The 16,666-nt window shown below is 44.8% G+C and overlaps 1 protein-coding gene across 3 annotated transcripts in view; it reads left to right on the top strand.

Annotated features, from left to right (window-relative positions):
* LOC120995263 (serine/arginine-rich splicing factor 5-like) overlaps positions 1–8,438 on the top strand; it is a 37,980-nt gene extending 29,542 nt beyond the window's left edge. Inside the window, exons 5-6 of one of the 3 annotated variants that reach the window (XM_040424360.1) lie at positions 2,723–2,758; positions 5,329–8,438. In XM_040424360.1, the coding sequence (XP_040280294.1) occupies positions 2,723–2,758; positions 5,329–5,845 (553 nt within the window). In that variant the 3' untranslated portion in view covers positions 5,846–8,438. Of the gene's footprint in view, positions 1–2,710; positions 2,759–5,328 lie in introns of all 3 variants that reach the window. The other 2 variants (XM_040424359.1, XM_040424361.1) reach the window with 2 other exon arrangements.
* The last annotated feature ends 8,228 nt before the right edge of the window (positions 8,439–16,666 follow it).

Genomic DNA, 16,666 nt, shown 5'->3' with positions numbered 1-16,666 from the left:
AATGTGGTACACCACTGCAAAAGAAATCTCAGATTTAGTAGGACTAGAGGATCTTCATTCCTTGCTGCAGGAGACAATAAGGGGTTTTTATGCCGCTCTTTTTCTGGTCCAAAGCCAAATGGCTCTTCAACACCATCATTTATGTAAAAATTCTGCGTGGAATCCTTAGCATACATGGTCCTCTATGTGGTCAAAAACACTGTAATGGTGTCAGGGGGCATCAAAGATACCTTGTCATCATTCCTTACTTAGATGACTTTCTGATATGATAGCGGGGCACTCTCCATACAGTCTCAGGGTTCAGATTTTGCAAACCCTAGCGGAGTTGGTGTGGATGGAGAACTGGGACATGTCTCATCTTGCCCTTATCAGTGTTCTTTTCTAGGGATCATTCTAGTCTCTAGTAAACTGGCTTGTTTTCTTCTGAGCGTAAAAAAGGGATATCATTCAGAGGAGAGTCGGTTAAGGGTGTCCTTAAGGGAGGCATGGGTCCTCTGTCTTATGACCTGCATTCCGGCTGTGCTATGGGCCAACTTTCACTCAAGGGTCCTTCAGAGGGTGTCTTTCTCCCTTTCGACAGTTCCTCCAAAAGGGGAAGACAATGTTAACGCAGACGCAGTCAACATTCAAGTCAGCCAGGGGGAGTGGTGTCTGAACCAGGAAGTCTTCAATCAGATAGTGAAGTTGTGAGGGGTCCCTTCGATGGATGTTTGTACTACCTGGGAGGACAGGAAATGCAGGAAGTTATTTTCCATCAATCCAAAATATTGCCCTTGGGGGTGTGGTGGCCTTTTTTTTTTTTTTTTTTTTTTTAGAGGTGGAAGGAGTATCTTGGTTATGCCTTTTCCCCTCTCAGCCTTCTTCTCAGAGTAATATAAAAAAAAGTAAGGATAGAAGAGGAGAAAGTGATCCTCTTTGCCCCTTGTGACAAAACCAAATTGTTACGATCCTCTTGGCAGGTTACAAGAACTCCCTCCCCCCCCCCCCCCCCCCCAAAAAAAAAAACGAGACCAAGCTCTGTGTTGAGGACAGATATGCAGCAATTCAGGATACACAGACACAATACATCCCCACAATGCATCATGGTTTCCTCCTCTCTGCCCTGGAGACACCCGAGGAGTAATTCAATTATCTCCCAGGACATCGCCAATACACATGTGGGGACAACAGGACAGAAATCACCATTTAAACATACAATGTCACAACCATTACAGTAAACAAGTCTGAGTGCACGAATACACGAATACAATAAAATCGACATGGAGCCAAAGTCTTTAATTTCACGAACAGGCTCCATGGCATAGCTATCTGGGTACCCTCACATAACATACAATACAATTCCAAAGACAGATGGTTCTGTCACACCCCTTTTGACTCAGAAGGCTATGGTTCAAGTGGCTCAGGAGTATGTCCCTGTATGACTCATCGGTTCTGCCACAGAGGAACGATTTGTTATTTTAGGGTCTTCTCATCTATCCAGAAGTAGAGAAGCTGCATCTGACTGCCTGGATCTTGAAAGGCGATTCTTAATGTCCAGAGGCCTTTCTGATAAGGTTATCTCTACTCCTCAGGCCAGTGGGTAAAAAGGTTACTTCTAGTATTTGTCAGAATCTGGAAGGCTTTCGTTAGATTTGCTTACGATCCTGTGGACATGACTTTGCATCCTAACATTTCGCTTGTGTTAGATTTCTTGCAGAAGGGCCTTAACTAGAGTCTTAGACCCAGCACTCTTAAATGGGTTCTCTGGGAATAATTAGTTTTTAGCAATTGCCCACACTCTGCCGCTCTACCTAGAAGATTCATAGTTATCTGCTCCTTGCCACTCCGGTTCTCCACACTGCCTCAGTTTTGTTCATGTACAGGGTCTTGAAAAAGTATTTATACCCCTTGAACTTTTCCACATTTTTTCACGTTACATCCACAAACTTAAATTTTATTGGGATTTTATGTGATAGACCAACACAAAGTAACAAGTATGTGTGAAGTGAAAAGAAAATGATACATGGTTTTCTAAATTTTTAATAAATAAAAATCTGGAAAGCGTGGAGTGTTTTTGTATTTAACCCCATGAGCCTAAATAAAAGCCAGTGTAACCAATAGCCTCCAGAAGTCACCTAATTAGTAAATGGGGTTAACACAGGGTGAGACCAGAGTCTGTGTCTTTCCTCCTGCTGCCTGTCGGCACATCCCCCACTGCCCCCCTTATGCTGGCTGAGATTTAACCCTTAATATCTGAGGTTGTGTAGCAGCTAGAGATGTGATCCTGGTCTTCTTTGAAGGCTGTCAATCCTAGCTGCCAGAAAACCAGAAATGCAGCATTTAGTAAATGCATCTGAAACGAGTGTTTCAGGTTTTATGTAGCTCTCACTGGGACCTGTTTCTAATTGCTGTATAAAGCATATAAGATTGTCAGTTTCAAACAAGACTAAAATTGCAGCTGTAGCTCTCAAGAAGAGGCCCTCAGAACTGGCCTCCCCTCTACAACCACACAGCCCAAATACAGTTGTTCAAACAGTACTGTCGTTTCCTGCCTAAAGAAATCGTGTTCGGTATGATTGGGGCAGGGGTGTTCTACTCGAATGCACCAAGTTCCTCATTGCCTTCGATTGATGAATTCTTACATTATACAAAAACAGATGTGACAAGAACAGTTTCTCACTTGCAGATATGTAATTTAAAATACTGTTTACTTTTGGAATTTAATCTTCAGGTCAAATTTCAATTCTCGATCGCAGAGGAGCAGCCATTCTAAATCAAGGTAGGGCAGGAAGGAGTACTGGTATGTTAACAACACTGCAATTTTGAAACCCCATAATATTTTGATATTATTTTACTAATGTGCAGTATTTGAGCTGAATGCAGGCCACCACTTAGGGCTCTTTCACACTTGCGTTGTTGGGTTCCGGCATAGAGTTCCGTCGTCAGGGCTCTATGCCGGAAGAATCCTGATCAGGATTATCCCAATGCATTCTGAATGGAGAGAAATCCGTTCAGGATGCCTTCAGTTCCGGAACGGAACATTTTTTGGCCAGAGAAAATACCGCAGCATGCTGCGCTTTTTGCTCCGGCCAAAAATCCTGAACACTTGCCGCAAGGCCGGATCTGGAATTAATGCTCATTGAAAGGCATTAATCCGGATCCGGCCTTAAGCTAAACGTCGTTTCGGCGCATTACCGGATCCGACGTTTAGCTTTTTCTGAATGGTTACCATGGCTTCCAGGACGCTAAAGTCCTGTTTGCCATAGTAAAGTGTAGTGGGGAGCGGGGGAGCAGTATACTTATACTTCAGAGTGACGTCAGGGCGCCCCACGTGCATGGATGACGTGTCGCATGGATCACGTCATCCATGCGCATGGGGCGCTCTGACGTCATTCTGGAGCGCCCCGGGAGCTGCACGGACTGTAAGTATACTGCTCCCCACTACTACTATGGCAGCCAGGACTTTAATAGCGTCCTGGGTGCCATAGTAACACTGAACGCATTTTGAAGACAGATCCGTCTTCAAATGCTTTCAGTTCACTTGCGTTGTTACGGATCCGGCGGGCACCTCCGGCAAATGGAGTGCACGACGGATCCGGACAACGCAAGTGTGAAAGAGGCCTTACCCCCAGAAAAAAGCCACCACTTGAGCAAATGTGTAAAATCGTTATGTACAGAAACTCTCCATTTAACACCAGAGGAGAGATATATATATATATATATATATATATATATATATTTTTTTTTTGGTTGGCCATGCAAATGTAACAAATATATTGAGTGCAGGAGCGTGGTTTAACCTGAGTCCTTAAACAGCGTATATCAACAGAATAGACCCTATTAAACCAGGGAGTCCTTTATCAAACTGGTGTAAATTAGAACTGGCTTAGTTGCCCATAGCAACCAATCAGATCCCTCCTTTCATTTTCCAAAGGAGCTGTCAAAAATGAAATGTGGAATCTGATTAGTTGATATGGGCAAAAGCCAGTTCTACTTTACACCAGTTTGATAAATGACCCCCATTTGTAGGACAAGGTCAGCTGAATGTAATGATACCAAGAACATTCTTAACAGCAGTAAACTGACAATGGATTTCCTATCTGTATTGGAGGTCTTGTCCTTTGTGTTGACTGTTACAGAAGGACAACATTTTGTATTTCATTTTCAGTGACATAGTACTGCCAAAATGAAAACGATTGACAGCCAAAAATTGTAATAAAACATGCACATAGAAGGTTCATTTTAAATTTATCACATATCACTTCTTTTATATCCCTTCTTGAAAAATTGGGCTACACATCAAGTTCTAGTTAAATGATGTATAAGAAGTTGGAAAAAACGTTGCTCAAGAGGGATAAAACCGAGTGACGGCCGTTTTGTGCAACACTGCACTTCATCCGGCCATCTTATGAATCGATTTATGTGATACATTTAGGTACTGAGCACCACCTGAAGACTCACACTGGCAACTGTATGTGGACTTCCTCATTATAGAATAAATGGCAGTGTGAAATCTCATTTCTGCATTGCTATCATCTATTTAAACATCTGGATGGTCTGAATTTACCTGTACAAGGGCATTTTTGAATGTTCTTGCACACTTAGAAGCTGCAGGCTAGTTGTGCAGGATCAGGGAGCTGGTTGTCAGTGACATCTGGGCTTCTTATAGAGAAGGCAGGGACATTTTATTGATTGTCCTTGCCTTCTACGTAACAGTATACAATGCTCTTATTGAGCTTTGTGAATAAAGATCAGGAAGCGGCAATGTCCCCACTTCCTGCTTTAAGTCCTAGGAATCACATGTCCCCCACTTGTCATATAATGTTATGGGAGACACAAAGTGTAAAAAAAATAAAATAAATCAAGACAAAATAAAAAATACAAAAAAAAATGCCACACCACAGCTTCCTAGTTCTGCACTGGCGACCATAAGCTGTATGTCACGCTATATCAAAATGACTATTATGGAAAGGTGACATAACTTTAAAAAAGTGTTGTAGTTGCCACTTTGGCGCTATTAAAAAAAAAACTATATATATATATTTTAAAAAAGGGTATTAGAAAAATCGAAAATTAAATGACATTAAAAATTAAGTTCCAGGTATCACTGGAAAAATGAGCAAACATAATAATAAAAAAAAACGGAAAGTGTGTCTAGTCAGAAAGGGTTTAAATGGCCCCTGTCTTGAAACGGTTAACAAAACATTGTTACCCTCTCTCACTGTCTGGTACCTGCCAGTTCTATATCATGATTAATGATGGAGCTAAATTGTTAATGTTAGTTGTTTTTAAAACAGTAGGGAGGTGTTGTGTTTATGCCTTATCATATATTTTCCCCCAAATTTACAGATCACGTAGCAGAAGCAGGCGACGAACACGGAGAAGCAAAAGTCCCAGCAAAGACAGGAGACATAGCAAAAGTGTTAGCAAGGGTAGAAGGGATAGCCGGAGTCGTACTAAAGAGAGAAGCATGAGTAAAAGTAACAGAAGTGTAAGGAAGAGGGGACAAAGTCATAGCTACAGTGAAGATAGGGTAAAAAGGAGCAAAAATAGGAGCAGGAGTCGTAGCAAATTGCAAAAGAGTAGAGATAGCAGAAGCCCTACTACAGAACAAAAGAAGAATGCAAGTCGAAGCAAGGAAAGAGAAAGTAGGAGCCAAAGCGAGGAGAGGGACTGCAAAAGTAATGAAAGAAGTCCTAGCAAAGAAAGAGAAGATCCAGTTAATGAGAGAGAAAATAATGATAGTCAAGAAATAGAAAGAAGTCCAGAAAAGGAACTCGGTGAAAGGGAAAGAAGTTTTAGCCATGATCGAGACAGAAGTCACAATAAGGAAAAAAGGATAGCGATCAAGAAAAGAAAGAAATAGAAGCCTAAGCAAAGAACAGGAGAGATAGAAGTGGGTCTAGGGATCTAAAGAATAGGGACAGAAGCCAGAGCAGAGGTAGAAGAGAAAAACATAGCAGAAGCAGATACAGGAGTCCAAGCAACGAAAACCGAGAGGAAACAGCAGCTATGATGATGGATACAGTGAAAGCAACAAAAGTAGCAAAAGTCACAAAGACGTCGAAAGAAATGGTAAAGAAGCCGCAGTCAAAGCATAGAGAGAATAGGAAACTTCACCAAGAAGATAGTAGCTGCAGTAGCGAGACTTCTGCAAAAAAGCAACAGAGAGGACACCTGAGACATTTACTGCAGAGTCTGATACCGAAATTCAGAAGTTAAGACTGTGTGCAGAGAAGAACCTGAAGATGGCAACCCTGCTCAAAACTCCTCCAAACGTTTCTCCCCTGATGACACAAAAGAAGAATCCCAACAGTTAACTCCCCTACCAAACGGCAATCTAGATCGCCTCTCCTACAGAGCCTTGACATTTTTCGGGTTCCCTTTTATTAAACAGGTTGCAACTCTGCACCTTATGTTAATGTTTTATATTTATTTCAGAAATTAAACCTCTTCTGGTCTGTGAGCATCCCACTGTTCTATTTCAGGACACAAACTTTGTTGAAGTACATTTTGTATGCCTAAAGGGGTTGATTAATGTTTATGGCATAAACCGTTCTGCCCACTGAACTCTACAGGAGATTACAGAAAACAGCCTCCAACACGTATAAAGTAGCTCATATGTACTATAGAGAGTCAGTAGAAAGCGACAGACTATGCATGGCCAAATCCATGCTGTTCTAATAATTGGACATTCTCGAATTTCCTATTAAAGGGAATCTGTCACCTCAAAAAAACGCATATAAAAAACCACCAGCATTACACTTTTAGTAGGCCCCCCAGTCTGTTATTAATCATGTGTTTGATGCGGTAATCTTGATGCTCTATACATGACAAAAACAATGTTTTAAGCGCTATCTTGCGGCCTGGGATTCCGTTAGTCTCTGCATGCGCGGTGTACTGATGAAACCCCGGCTAACAGCGGGAGCCGGAGATGGGACCGCGCAGTAACAAGGAGGCACCACCGCATGGGGCGAGACTAACTCTATGCCAGGCCAACACTGCAGGATGTCAATCACACACAAGAGAGGACTGTTAGGGGGCGTGATTATCTTGACTTTAAGCAAGGAGGACACTGCCCCCTTGACTTCAAGCGGGACTGGCAAGATGGCGCTTAAAACATCGTTTTTGTCATGTATGGGAGCATCAGATTACTAGATCAAACACATGATTATTAACAGACTGGGGGCTACTATAAGGTAATGCTGACGGTTTTATATGCGTTTATGAGGTGACAGGTTCCCTTTTGACTCCTATTAAAAGGTTTGTGCTATAGTAAAAATGTATCGCCTATCCTCTGCTGGGATCACCTCCAGTCTTTAAAACAGGTTTCACAAGCCCTAGTCTTTCGTTACTGCATGACTGGAATGAGGAGAGTAACTTTGGAGCATGGTCAATATGGGCTGATGGAAACAGCTGAGTGTGAACTTGTTGGTTTGTGTCAGGCCCCGTAGAGATTGAATGCTGCGCGCATGCTCAACTACACTCCACTTTAACTCCTCACTGTGATGTGCATTGAGGTGAAAGAGGATTTGAGACTCCCATTCTTATTGATGGTGGGGGTCCATATTGTGTGGATAGATGATAAATGTCCATTGTGACAGAACCTCAAGCCACGTGCCCTCCATAGAAAGCTAATAGTTGCTTCCACTTCTTTCTAGTGATCCTAGCAATATGCCATCAATATCTGTAAAAGGAAAACCCGTTTTGTGAAGTGGTAAAATAGATTTCTGAAAAAAACATGTTTGAAATTTAATAAAGTTCTTTTATTATTTAAAGAGCATTTGTTACCAGACAGAGCATTGTATTTAGGCTATCTGTAAGATGCACTGTTGTGGGACTGGTAGCCACTTAAAGGGTATTCCTATCTCAGATTCTTAATGGGACCTAAGTCTGATACATGGCGTGTCCACACCTCCTAGGGCCCGCATCCATCTTGAGAACCGGGCTCCCGTTGCCGTCTGAAGTGTATGGAGAGGGTGGGCGTGCATGCACATTTTTCTCCACTTCTGTGGAGGTCCAAGAACAGCCAAAAACAGTTGCTCAGCTTTCCTTAGAATTACCCAATAAATGACTGGAGACGGCCACACATGCACGACCACCTCTCCATACACTTCAACTGGCAAACGGGCCCCGTTCGTGAGAAGTAAGACCCACATCTAACAGACTTTTATGACATATCCTATGAATTTGCTATAAAAGCCCAAGATTGGAATATCCCGTTAACAGACACCTGGGCTCAAAAATTACCAATGCACCCACTAGCTTCCTTTTAGCAGAGCATCTTTATAGATTACCTAAAATCAAAGCTGTGTCTGTTGACTTTTAATTTTTTGTGCCTGTGCCAAGTATTGTTCTCTTCATGTTTTTTATCATTTTTTGTTATGGATTATTATTATTTTTTTTTTAATTCATAATGTTTCAATTTGAATAAAAACTATTTTTCTTCATTGCCATCATTGAGTAGTACCCTCACAACCCAATGGTTAAAGTATGGTCTTTCTATTTCCTATCAGAAGTTTATATTCATAGATGGTTAACTACCAAAGGTCTTACAGCAAGCCAAAATTAGGAAGGGATATGCCATCTTTGTTTCCATTATTAAAATCCCCAACCCATCCCTAGAATTCAGACCACCTGTATGTTTTTCCTTACACAGAACCACTCTGGATCCAGCAATCTGTACAAACTGCAACACAACAGTGTTCAGATGACTAGGAATAAGGGCATGTGCATACGACCGTATGTCATGTCTGCATGCGGACCCATTCATTTCTTTGTGGCCACAGAACACCATATGGTATCCACATCAATAGGTCTGTTCCGCAGCTCAAAATAGATATGGTCTTTACTGTACACACAAGAAAAGCAGAGCTGTTGGTTACTTCAAATGCGTACTGGTGAATGCACAGAGTCTGGCAAATAAAATTAATAACTGGAAATATTACTGACAGACATGGATGATGTAGTCGGTATAACAGAAACCTGGCTGGATGAGTGTTACAGCAGGGGGTGTGGAGCCATTGTGTCCTCCAACAAATTTGACATGTGGCTAAGGCCTCTTTCACACTTGCGTTGTCCGGATCCGGCGTGTACTCCACTTGCCGGAATTACACTCCGGATCCGGAAAAACGCAAGTGTACTGAAAGCATTGAAGACGGAACCGTCTTCCAAATGCGTTCAGTGTTACTATGGCACCCGGACGCTATTAAAGTCCTGGTTGCCCATAGTAGGAGCGGGGGAGCGGTATACTTACAGTCCGTGCAGCTCCCGGGGCGCTCCAGAATGACGTCAGAGTGCCCCATGCGCATGGATGACGTGATCCATGCGATCACATGATCCATGCGCTTGGGGCGCCCTGACGTCACTCTGGAGCGCCCGGGGAGCCGCACGGAAGGTAAGTACACTGCTCCCCCGCTACACTTTACCATGGCTGCCAGGACTTTAGCGTCCCGGCAGCCATGGTAACTATTCAGAAAAAGCTAAATGTCGGGTCCGGCAATGCGCCGAAACGACGTTTAGCTTAAGGCCGGATCCGGATCAATGCCTTTCAATGGGCATTAATTCCGGATCCGGCCTTGCGGCAAGTGTTCCGGATTTGCTGCGGTATTTTCTCCGGCCAAAAAACGTTCCGTTCCGGAACTGAAGACATCCTGATGCATCCTGAACGGATTTCTCTCCATTCAGAATGCATTAGGATAATCCTGATCAGGATTCTTCCGGCATAGAGCCCCGACGACGGAACTCTATGCCGGAAGACAAGAACGCAAGTGTGAAAGAGCCCTAATCCTGGCAGTCCCCTGGTATTCACCCTTTGACCCCTTTACAGGGATCTAGATTTTGCTGCAGAGGAACCACCAGGCTGGTACAGTAGTCTCTGTATGACCGCTGACCCACAGAGGTCTGGGACACCATTGCTGAGCACTGATGGGTCAGGCAAAATCATAGTCAGGAACAGACCTTGATCAGGGCAGACAGAGTACTGCTTAAAGGGAATGTCTGGGTTCAGAGCTGATCCTGGACATAACCCCTTCACCCATTCAGCATAAATGAGTGGTGCATCAGAGCATTTCTTGCTCCGATGCCTACCCTTGCTGCGTTGCACAGTGCAAGGGCTGTTTTTATTTTCATTGTCACAGCCTGTTTTACAGGCTAGGTCAGCGCTAAAGACCGCTCATTAGTGTCGGTGATGTCACCGGGATCTCTGCCAGCCTTTGCTAGCATACCCATGAAAAACTCTGTACGTCACCGGAGGTAAAGAAAAAGCCCTTGCAGCTCAGGGCAAGGGGGAGCATAGGATAATGCAATGCTCTGATACTCCACTTAGTGAAAAAGGCTTCATAACCCCTTTAACAGAAAATGGTCTTAGGTCAAAGCAAGCAGTGGAGGGTCAGATTTCAGTAAATAGGCAGAGGTCGGTGCACAGGCAGACAAAAGAGACTGCAGACCTTCAAAGGAATTTAACAAGCTATGGAACCTATTGCTCAGGCTCCCTCCCAAGGTGCCTTAAAGAGGTTTTCCAAGATTTCCTGTGGATATGTTCTCAGTATCTGATTTAGTGGGGGTCCAACACCTGAGACCCCTGCCGATCAGCTGTTTGAGAAGGCACCAGCACTCCTGTGAGCGCCGCGGCCTTCTCACGGCTTTTCCTAGGCCAGTGACGACACGTTCATGTGTCACGTGGCCTTGGCGCAGCTCAGCCCCTATGAAGTTAATGGTGCTGGGCACAAAACCAAACAGAGTGGCTATACAATGTACGGTGCTGTGCTTGGTGAGCATGTAGAAGGCAGCAGCGCTCACAGGAGCGCCGGTGCTTTCACAAAAAGCTGGACGGGGGTCCCGGGTGTCAGACCCCCACTCATTAGATACTGATGACCCAGCCTAATGATAGGTCATCAGTAGTAAAACCTTTTTTAATTAGCCGAAGGTTTCCAGACATTGGTTGATTACGACTAGTGTGTGTGCTGGCCCTTTAAGAGCTGGAGCCCTTACGGGCAGAGGATTAGTGGCATTGCCAACAAGCAGGCTGCAGCATATAAGTGAATTAAAATCCAGCGCCCAAGATCTTTCTTCTGGACTATAGCCCTTCCAGTCCACCAGGAAAAATGTTTTACCTCTGATTTCCTTTGTTTCCAGGATATTCCTTACTTAAAATACATCATCCTTGCTGGAGTCCTGCGCTTGCAATCAATGGACTTCTTGATGCGAGTAGAGGCCTGAAGTAGAGAAGTTTTAGTTTCTTGCTAGATCTGGGAGAAGCTATTGATAGTGTACACAGCTACCAGAGGAAACTGTCAATGGAAGAGGGACCCTTAATAGATGGCCATGAACTGAGAAAAAAGGGGTCTTACTCACTAGAATGGTTGTTGTAAGAAAATTCTGCCCAGGGGAGTAAAGCAGCTCAATCATCATCGTGGTGTAGTGTTGCAGGTAGTTGACCAGGATTTGATTAATACAGTACACTCCATCTAACCATTAGATTGCAGATGGTAGGCCAAGGAAAAGTACAATTTAATATTGAAAAGCTTGCAGATGGCTCTCCAAAACTTAAAGGTAAATTGTACTCCCCAATCGCACAAAATATTAAAGAGCCATACAGGTGGAAACAACTTGGTCAGTTGATTAGTAGGCAGAAAACCTTGCAGAGGTACAGAGTAAGCCCTCTTTGAGAATCTATCAACCGCCACCTAGATTACCATGCACCCTGAGGAGAGCATATAGGTTGGTAAAATACATGGCGATAGCTGCCACAGGACATCGGGCACCAGCAAGGGAGTCCTGCAGGTTTTCGTTTTAGAGACTTGTTCTGGGAACAAGTTAAGGAGGCAACAAAGTCTCAAACATCTTAGAAATCTCATGTGCAGGACAGTTGTTGAGTTGTGTTCGACAACTTTAAATAATTCCCCCAGAGCAGAATCTGCTTCCACGGGGACAAACGTCTTACCCGGCTGGATGTCCTTCAGTTGAATTGAAGCAACAGGGAAAATGGGCAGTATTGATGACGTGCTGGGGCTCCTCTCCTATCTGCAGGCTCAAAGGAATGAGTAAGGGCATCTGCCTTGGTATTCTATTTGGCCGAATGGAGATGTAGCAGGAAACTAACATGAAAAAAAAAACGGCCACTGAGCTTGGCAAGGTTTGAGATGTTGAGCTGACTGCAGATAAGTTCTTGTGGTCTGTGGAAATTAGGGCAGGCATGTTCCAGCAGATGATACCACTCTACAATTTCCAAATTGATGAAATCATTTGGTTTCACTGCGGAGAAGAAGCCACAGGTGAGCATCTTGCCAGAGGCACCCTTCCTGGTAAGAATAGCTGTGGCTCCCAGAAAAGATGCATCCACCGTCAGAAAGAACTGCTTGGAGACATCCAGACAATGAGGAATTGAGGCAAAGGAGAAGGATTGCTTGAGAAACTGGAAGGCTGACTCTGTCTCTGCAAGGCACTCCTTGAAATTCACCCCCTTCTGTATAAGGGCAGAAATAGGGGCAGTCAAGGTGGTAACTTGAGGTAAAAATTGCCTCTGATAATTGGCGAAGCCCATGAACCGCTGGATAGCATGTAGGCCTTAGGGTGGGACCAGTCCACTACAGCAGAATCCTTCTCGGAATCCATCTCTATGCCACGTCAGATAATGTAGCCCAGGAAGAGTAAGAGGTAGAGTTGAGCGGACACCTGGATGTTCGACGGGTTCGGCCGAGCTTCAAGTTTGGGACCCGAACTTTTGAGCACTAAAATGGCTGTAAAAATGTAATGGAAAGGGCTGCAGAATGTGGTTAAGAGCATGGCAAGTGCTCTGCAAACAAAAGTGGATAGGGAAATGACTAAATAACATAAAATACATAAAAATTAAAAATAATAATCTTGCTCTAGGAGGACAAGGTGTAGGAGGAGTATATGGAGTAGGAGGTTGAGGAGGCGGTGTAGGTGGAAGTGGAGGAGGTAGCCTACACTGCTTTTTGGTTTTAAATGTATTATTTATTTTTATTAGGGTACACCCCAAAACATTGGGAAATTTAACCTGTGATAACCCCCTCCAGTCGTGCTAAACACACGTTCAGACAATACACTGGATGCAGGGCAGGCCAGCATCTCCGAGGCGTAAAGGGCGAGCTAAGGCCATGTGCCCAATTTGGAGACTCAGAAGTTGCAGGGGGCAGAACCATCAGTCAGTTCGTGTAGGCGTGTGCAAACATACTGCCCCACCATGTCGCTCGAACCCGTGATGTTCACGATCTAATTGGATATCTGCTGTATTAACTTTCGATGTTCTTTTCTGAGCCTACCATGTTGATCACAGTTATCGGCGAATCAGGGTTCCACTCCGGAGAGGGAGTGTGAGAAAGAGAGACCACATCCAAGGGAGGTTATTTGTTTAAAATTGAATATGATGGAGTGGAAATGTTGGAAAAATTATTGAAGCGCAAATGTGGGACAACTTGTTAAAGTTTAAGCATTGAATGAAAGGAGGTGGCGTGCATCAATTAAAGAAGAATTTCAGAAATTTTATTCCCTGTCACCTATGCAGAGCAGGGGTTTATATCAGGCAAAATTTGTAAAATGTCACCTGACAATGTAACAGACTATTTTTTTAAATTTATGTTTTCAAATTATTAAAGCGCAAATATGGGAAAAATTATTAAAGCAGAAGGATCGAATGAAAGGGCCAATTAAAGACGAATTTTAGAAATTTAAGTCCCTGTCCCCACCTATGCAGAGTAGGGTTTTTTTTATCGCCAGAAATGGGTTAATGTCACCCACCAATGGAACAGATGATTTTTAAAGATTTCTCTCCCTGTCACCTATGCAGGTGTCTGCCCCCTTCAACTTCTGAGTCTCCAAATTGGGCACATGGCCTGAGCTTGCCCTTTACGCTTTGGAGGTGCTGGCCTGCCCTGCAGCCAGTGTATTATCTGAACGAGTGGTTAGCACGGCAGGGGGCGTTATCACAGACAAGCGCAGCAGCCTGTCCACAGCCAATGTGGACAAGCTCACGTTCATTAAAATGAACCAGGCATGGATCCCACAGGACTTGTCCGTACCTTGTGCAGAATAGACATGTATACCGGCCTTAACCAGCCATTGTTATACTACAGAGCAATTAATCATTCTTGTATTTTGGATATTTCACACTCTTTTGGAGTGTACCCTAATAAAAAAAAAAGCAGAGCAGGGGTTTATTCACGTCCAAAATTGTAAAATGTCACCCCAAGAATGTAACAGAAAAATTAGTGACATTTATTAACCTGTCTACTTGATAGAGCAGGGGTCTATGACAGAAAAAAATTGTTTAATGTCACCCGAAAATGTAAAAGAAAATTTGTGAAATTTATTAAGCTGTCAACTAGGTAGAGGAGGGGTATATTACACCCAAAAATTTGTGAATTTCACCCGAAAATGTAACAGACAAATTAGTGAAATGACATAAAATAAAATACCTACAAATCTAAAAATAAATAAATTGATTTATGAGGTGGAGGTCCATATGGAGTAGGAGATTTTGAGTAGGCGGTTGACGTAGCGGTGTAGGTGGAAGCAGCGGTGGAGGAGGACGAGGTAGCCAACACTGGTTTTTAGTTATAAATATTTTTATTTTTTTATTAGGGTACACTCCAAAAGAGTGTGAAATATCCAAAATACAAGAATGAGCAATTGCTCTGTAGTATAACAATGGCTGGGTTAAGGCCGGTATACATGTCTATTCTGCACAAGGTACAGACAAGTCCTGTGGATCCATGCCTGGTTCATTTTAATGAACGTGAGCTTGTCCACATTGGCTGTGGACAGGCTGCTGCGCTTGTCTGTGATAACGCCCCCTGCGTGCTAACCACACGTTCAGATAATACACTGGCTGCAGGGCAGACCAGCACCTCCAAAGCGTAAAGGGCAAGTGCAGGCCATGTGCCCAATTTGGAGACTCAGAAGTTGAAGGGGGCAGACACCTCATTTAAAACGTGTAGGCGTGTGCACACATACTGCTTCCACCATGTTGGTGAAATGCTGCCTCCTGCTATAAGACGTTCCATATCCAGCTGGTGGTGCAGCTTTTACCACATTTCGGCCATGCTAACCCTGCCTTCTGAGGTGCTGGCGGTGCCCCAGCGCATTGGCGACTTCTTCCTCGTCCTCCTCCTTCGCCTTGTGCTTGCACTGTGCCCCCGCTGTCAGGTGGGAATGCCACCAGCAGCGCGTCTACCAGCGTGCGCTTGTACTCGCGCCATCTTACGATCACGCTCCAGTGACGGAATTAAGGACAGTAGCGTTGTCCTTGTAACGGGGATCCAGCAGTGTGGCCACCCAATAATCAGCACAAGTTAGAATGTGGGCAACTCGGCGGTCGTTGCGGAGACACTGCAGCATGTAATCGCTCATGTGTGCCAGGCTGCCCAGAGGCAACGAAAAGCTGTCCTCTGTGGGAGGTGTATCGTCTGTGTCCTCTGTATCCCCCAGCCACGCGGCAGTGATGGCCATGAGCTGGTCTGGTGCCACCCTTGCTGTGAACAAGGTTTCTCCCTCCTCCATCTCATCCTCCACCTCGTCATCCTCCAGAACTGTGTCCCTGGCTGGACAATTGTGTACCTGGCAGTTTGTGGGGTGCAGGAACCCACCCTCGGAGCCACTTGTGAATGACTGTCCGGAAACCCTACGAAATGATCCCTCTTCCTCCTCGTGTGCCACATCCTCTTCATCATTGCCCGCAGCGTTTTTTCAAGGAGCATAGAAGTGGGATACTAATGCTGAGAACGGGGTTATCGGCACTGGCCATGTTGGTGAGTACTCAAAACAGCGCAACAAGGAACACAGGTCTCGCATGGAGGCCCAGTCATTAGTGGTGAAGTTGTCCTATTCCGCAGAGTGACTCGCCCTGCATGCTGCAGCTGAAACTCCACTATCGCCTGCTGCTGCTTGCACAGTCTGGCCAGCATGTGCAAGGTGGAGTTCCACCTTGTGGGCACGTCTCATATGAGGCGGTGAGTGGGAAGGCCGAAGTTACGCTGCAGCGCTCACAGGCGAGCAGCAGCGGGGTGAGAATGCCGAAAGCGCGCACAGATGGCTTGCACTTTATGCAGCAGCTCTGACATATCGGGGTAATTTTTAAGGAATCTGCACCACCAAATTCAGCACATGCGCCAGGCAAGGGATGTGCGTCAAACCGGCTAGTCCCAGAGCAGCTACGAGATTTCACCCATTATCACACACTTCCAGGCTGGGCTTGAGGCTCACTGGCACCAACCACTCATCGGTCTGTTGTTCAAGGCCCGTCCACAGCTCCTGCGTGGTGTGGGGTTTGTCCCCCAAACAGATACGTTTTAAAACTGCCTGCTGTCGTTTACCCCTGGCTGTGCTGAAGTTGGTGGTGAAGGTGTTACGCTGACCGGATGAGGAAGCAGAGTAGGAGGAGGAAGCAACAGGAGGCAAACTGAAGTGCCCTGCAATCCTCGGTGGTGGAAGGACATGCGCCAAACTGCTATCCGCCTCAGGCCCAGCCGCCACTGCATTTACCCAGTGTGCTGTTATGGAGATATAACGTCCCTGGTCCATGATTCCGTAGTGAGGTGGACCTTTCCACAGATGGCGTTGCGCAGTGCACACCTGATTTTGTCCCCCACTTGGTTGTGCAGGGAAGGGATGGCTCGCCTGGAAAAGTAGTGGCGGCTGGACACGACGTACTGTTGGACAGCCACTG

This window comes from Bufo bufo, chromosome 3 (assembly GCF_905171765.1).
Source record: "Bufo bufo chromosome 3, aBufBuf1.1, whole genome shotgun sequence".
Classification (NCBI taxonomy): Eukaryota; Metazoa; Chordata; class Amphibia; order Anura; family Bufonidae; genus Bufo; species Bufo bufo.
This window is presented reverse-complemented; position numbering and strand designations above follow the sequence as displayed.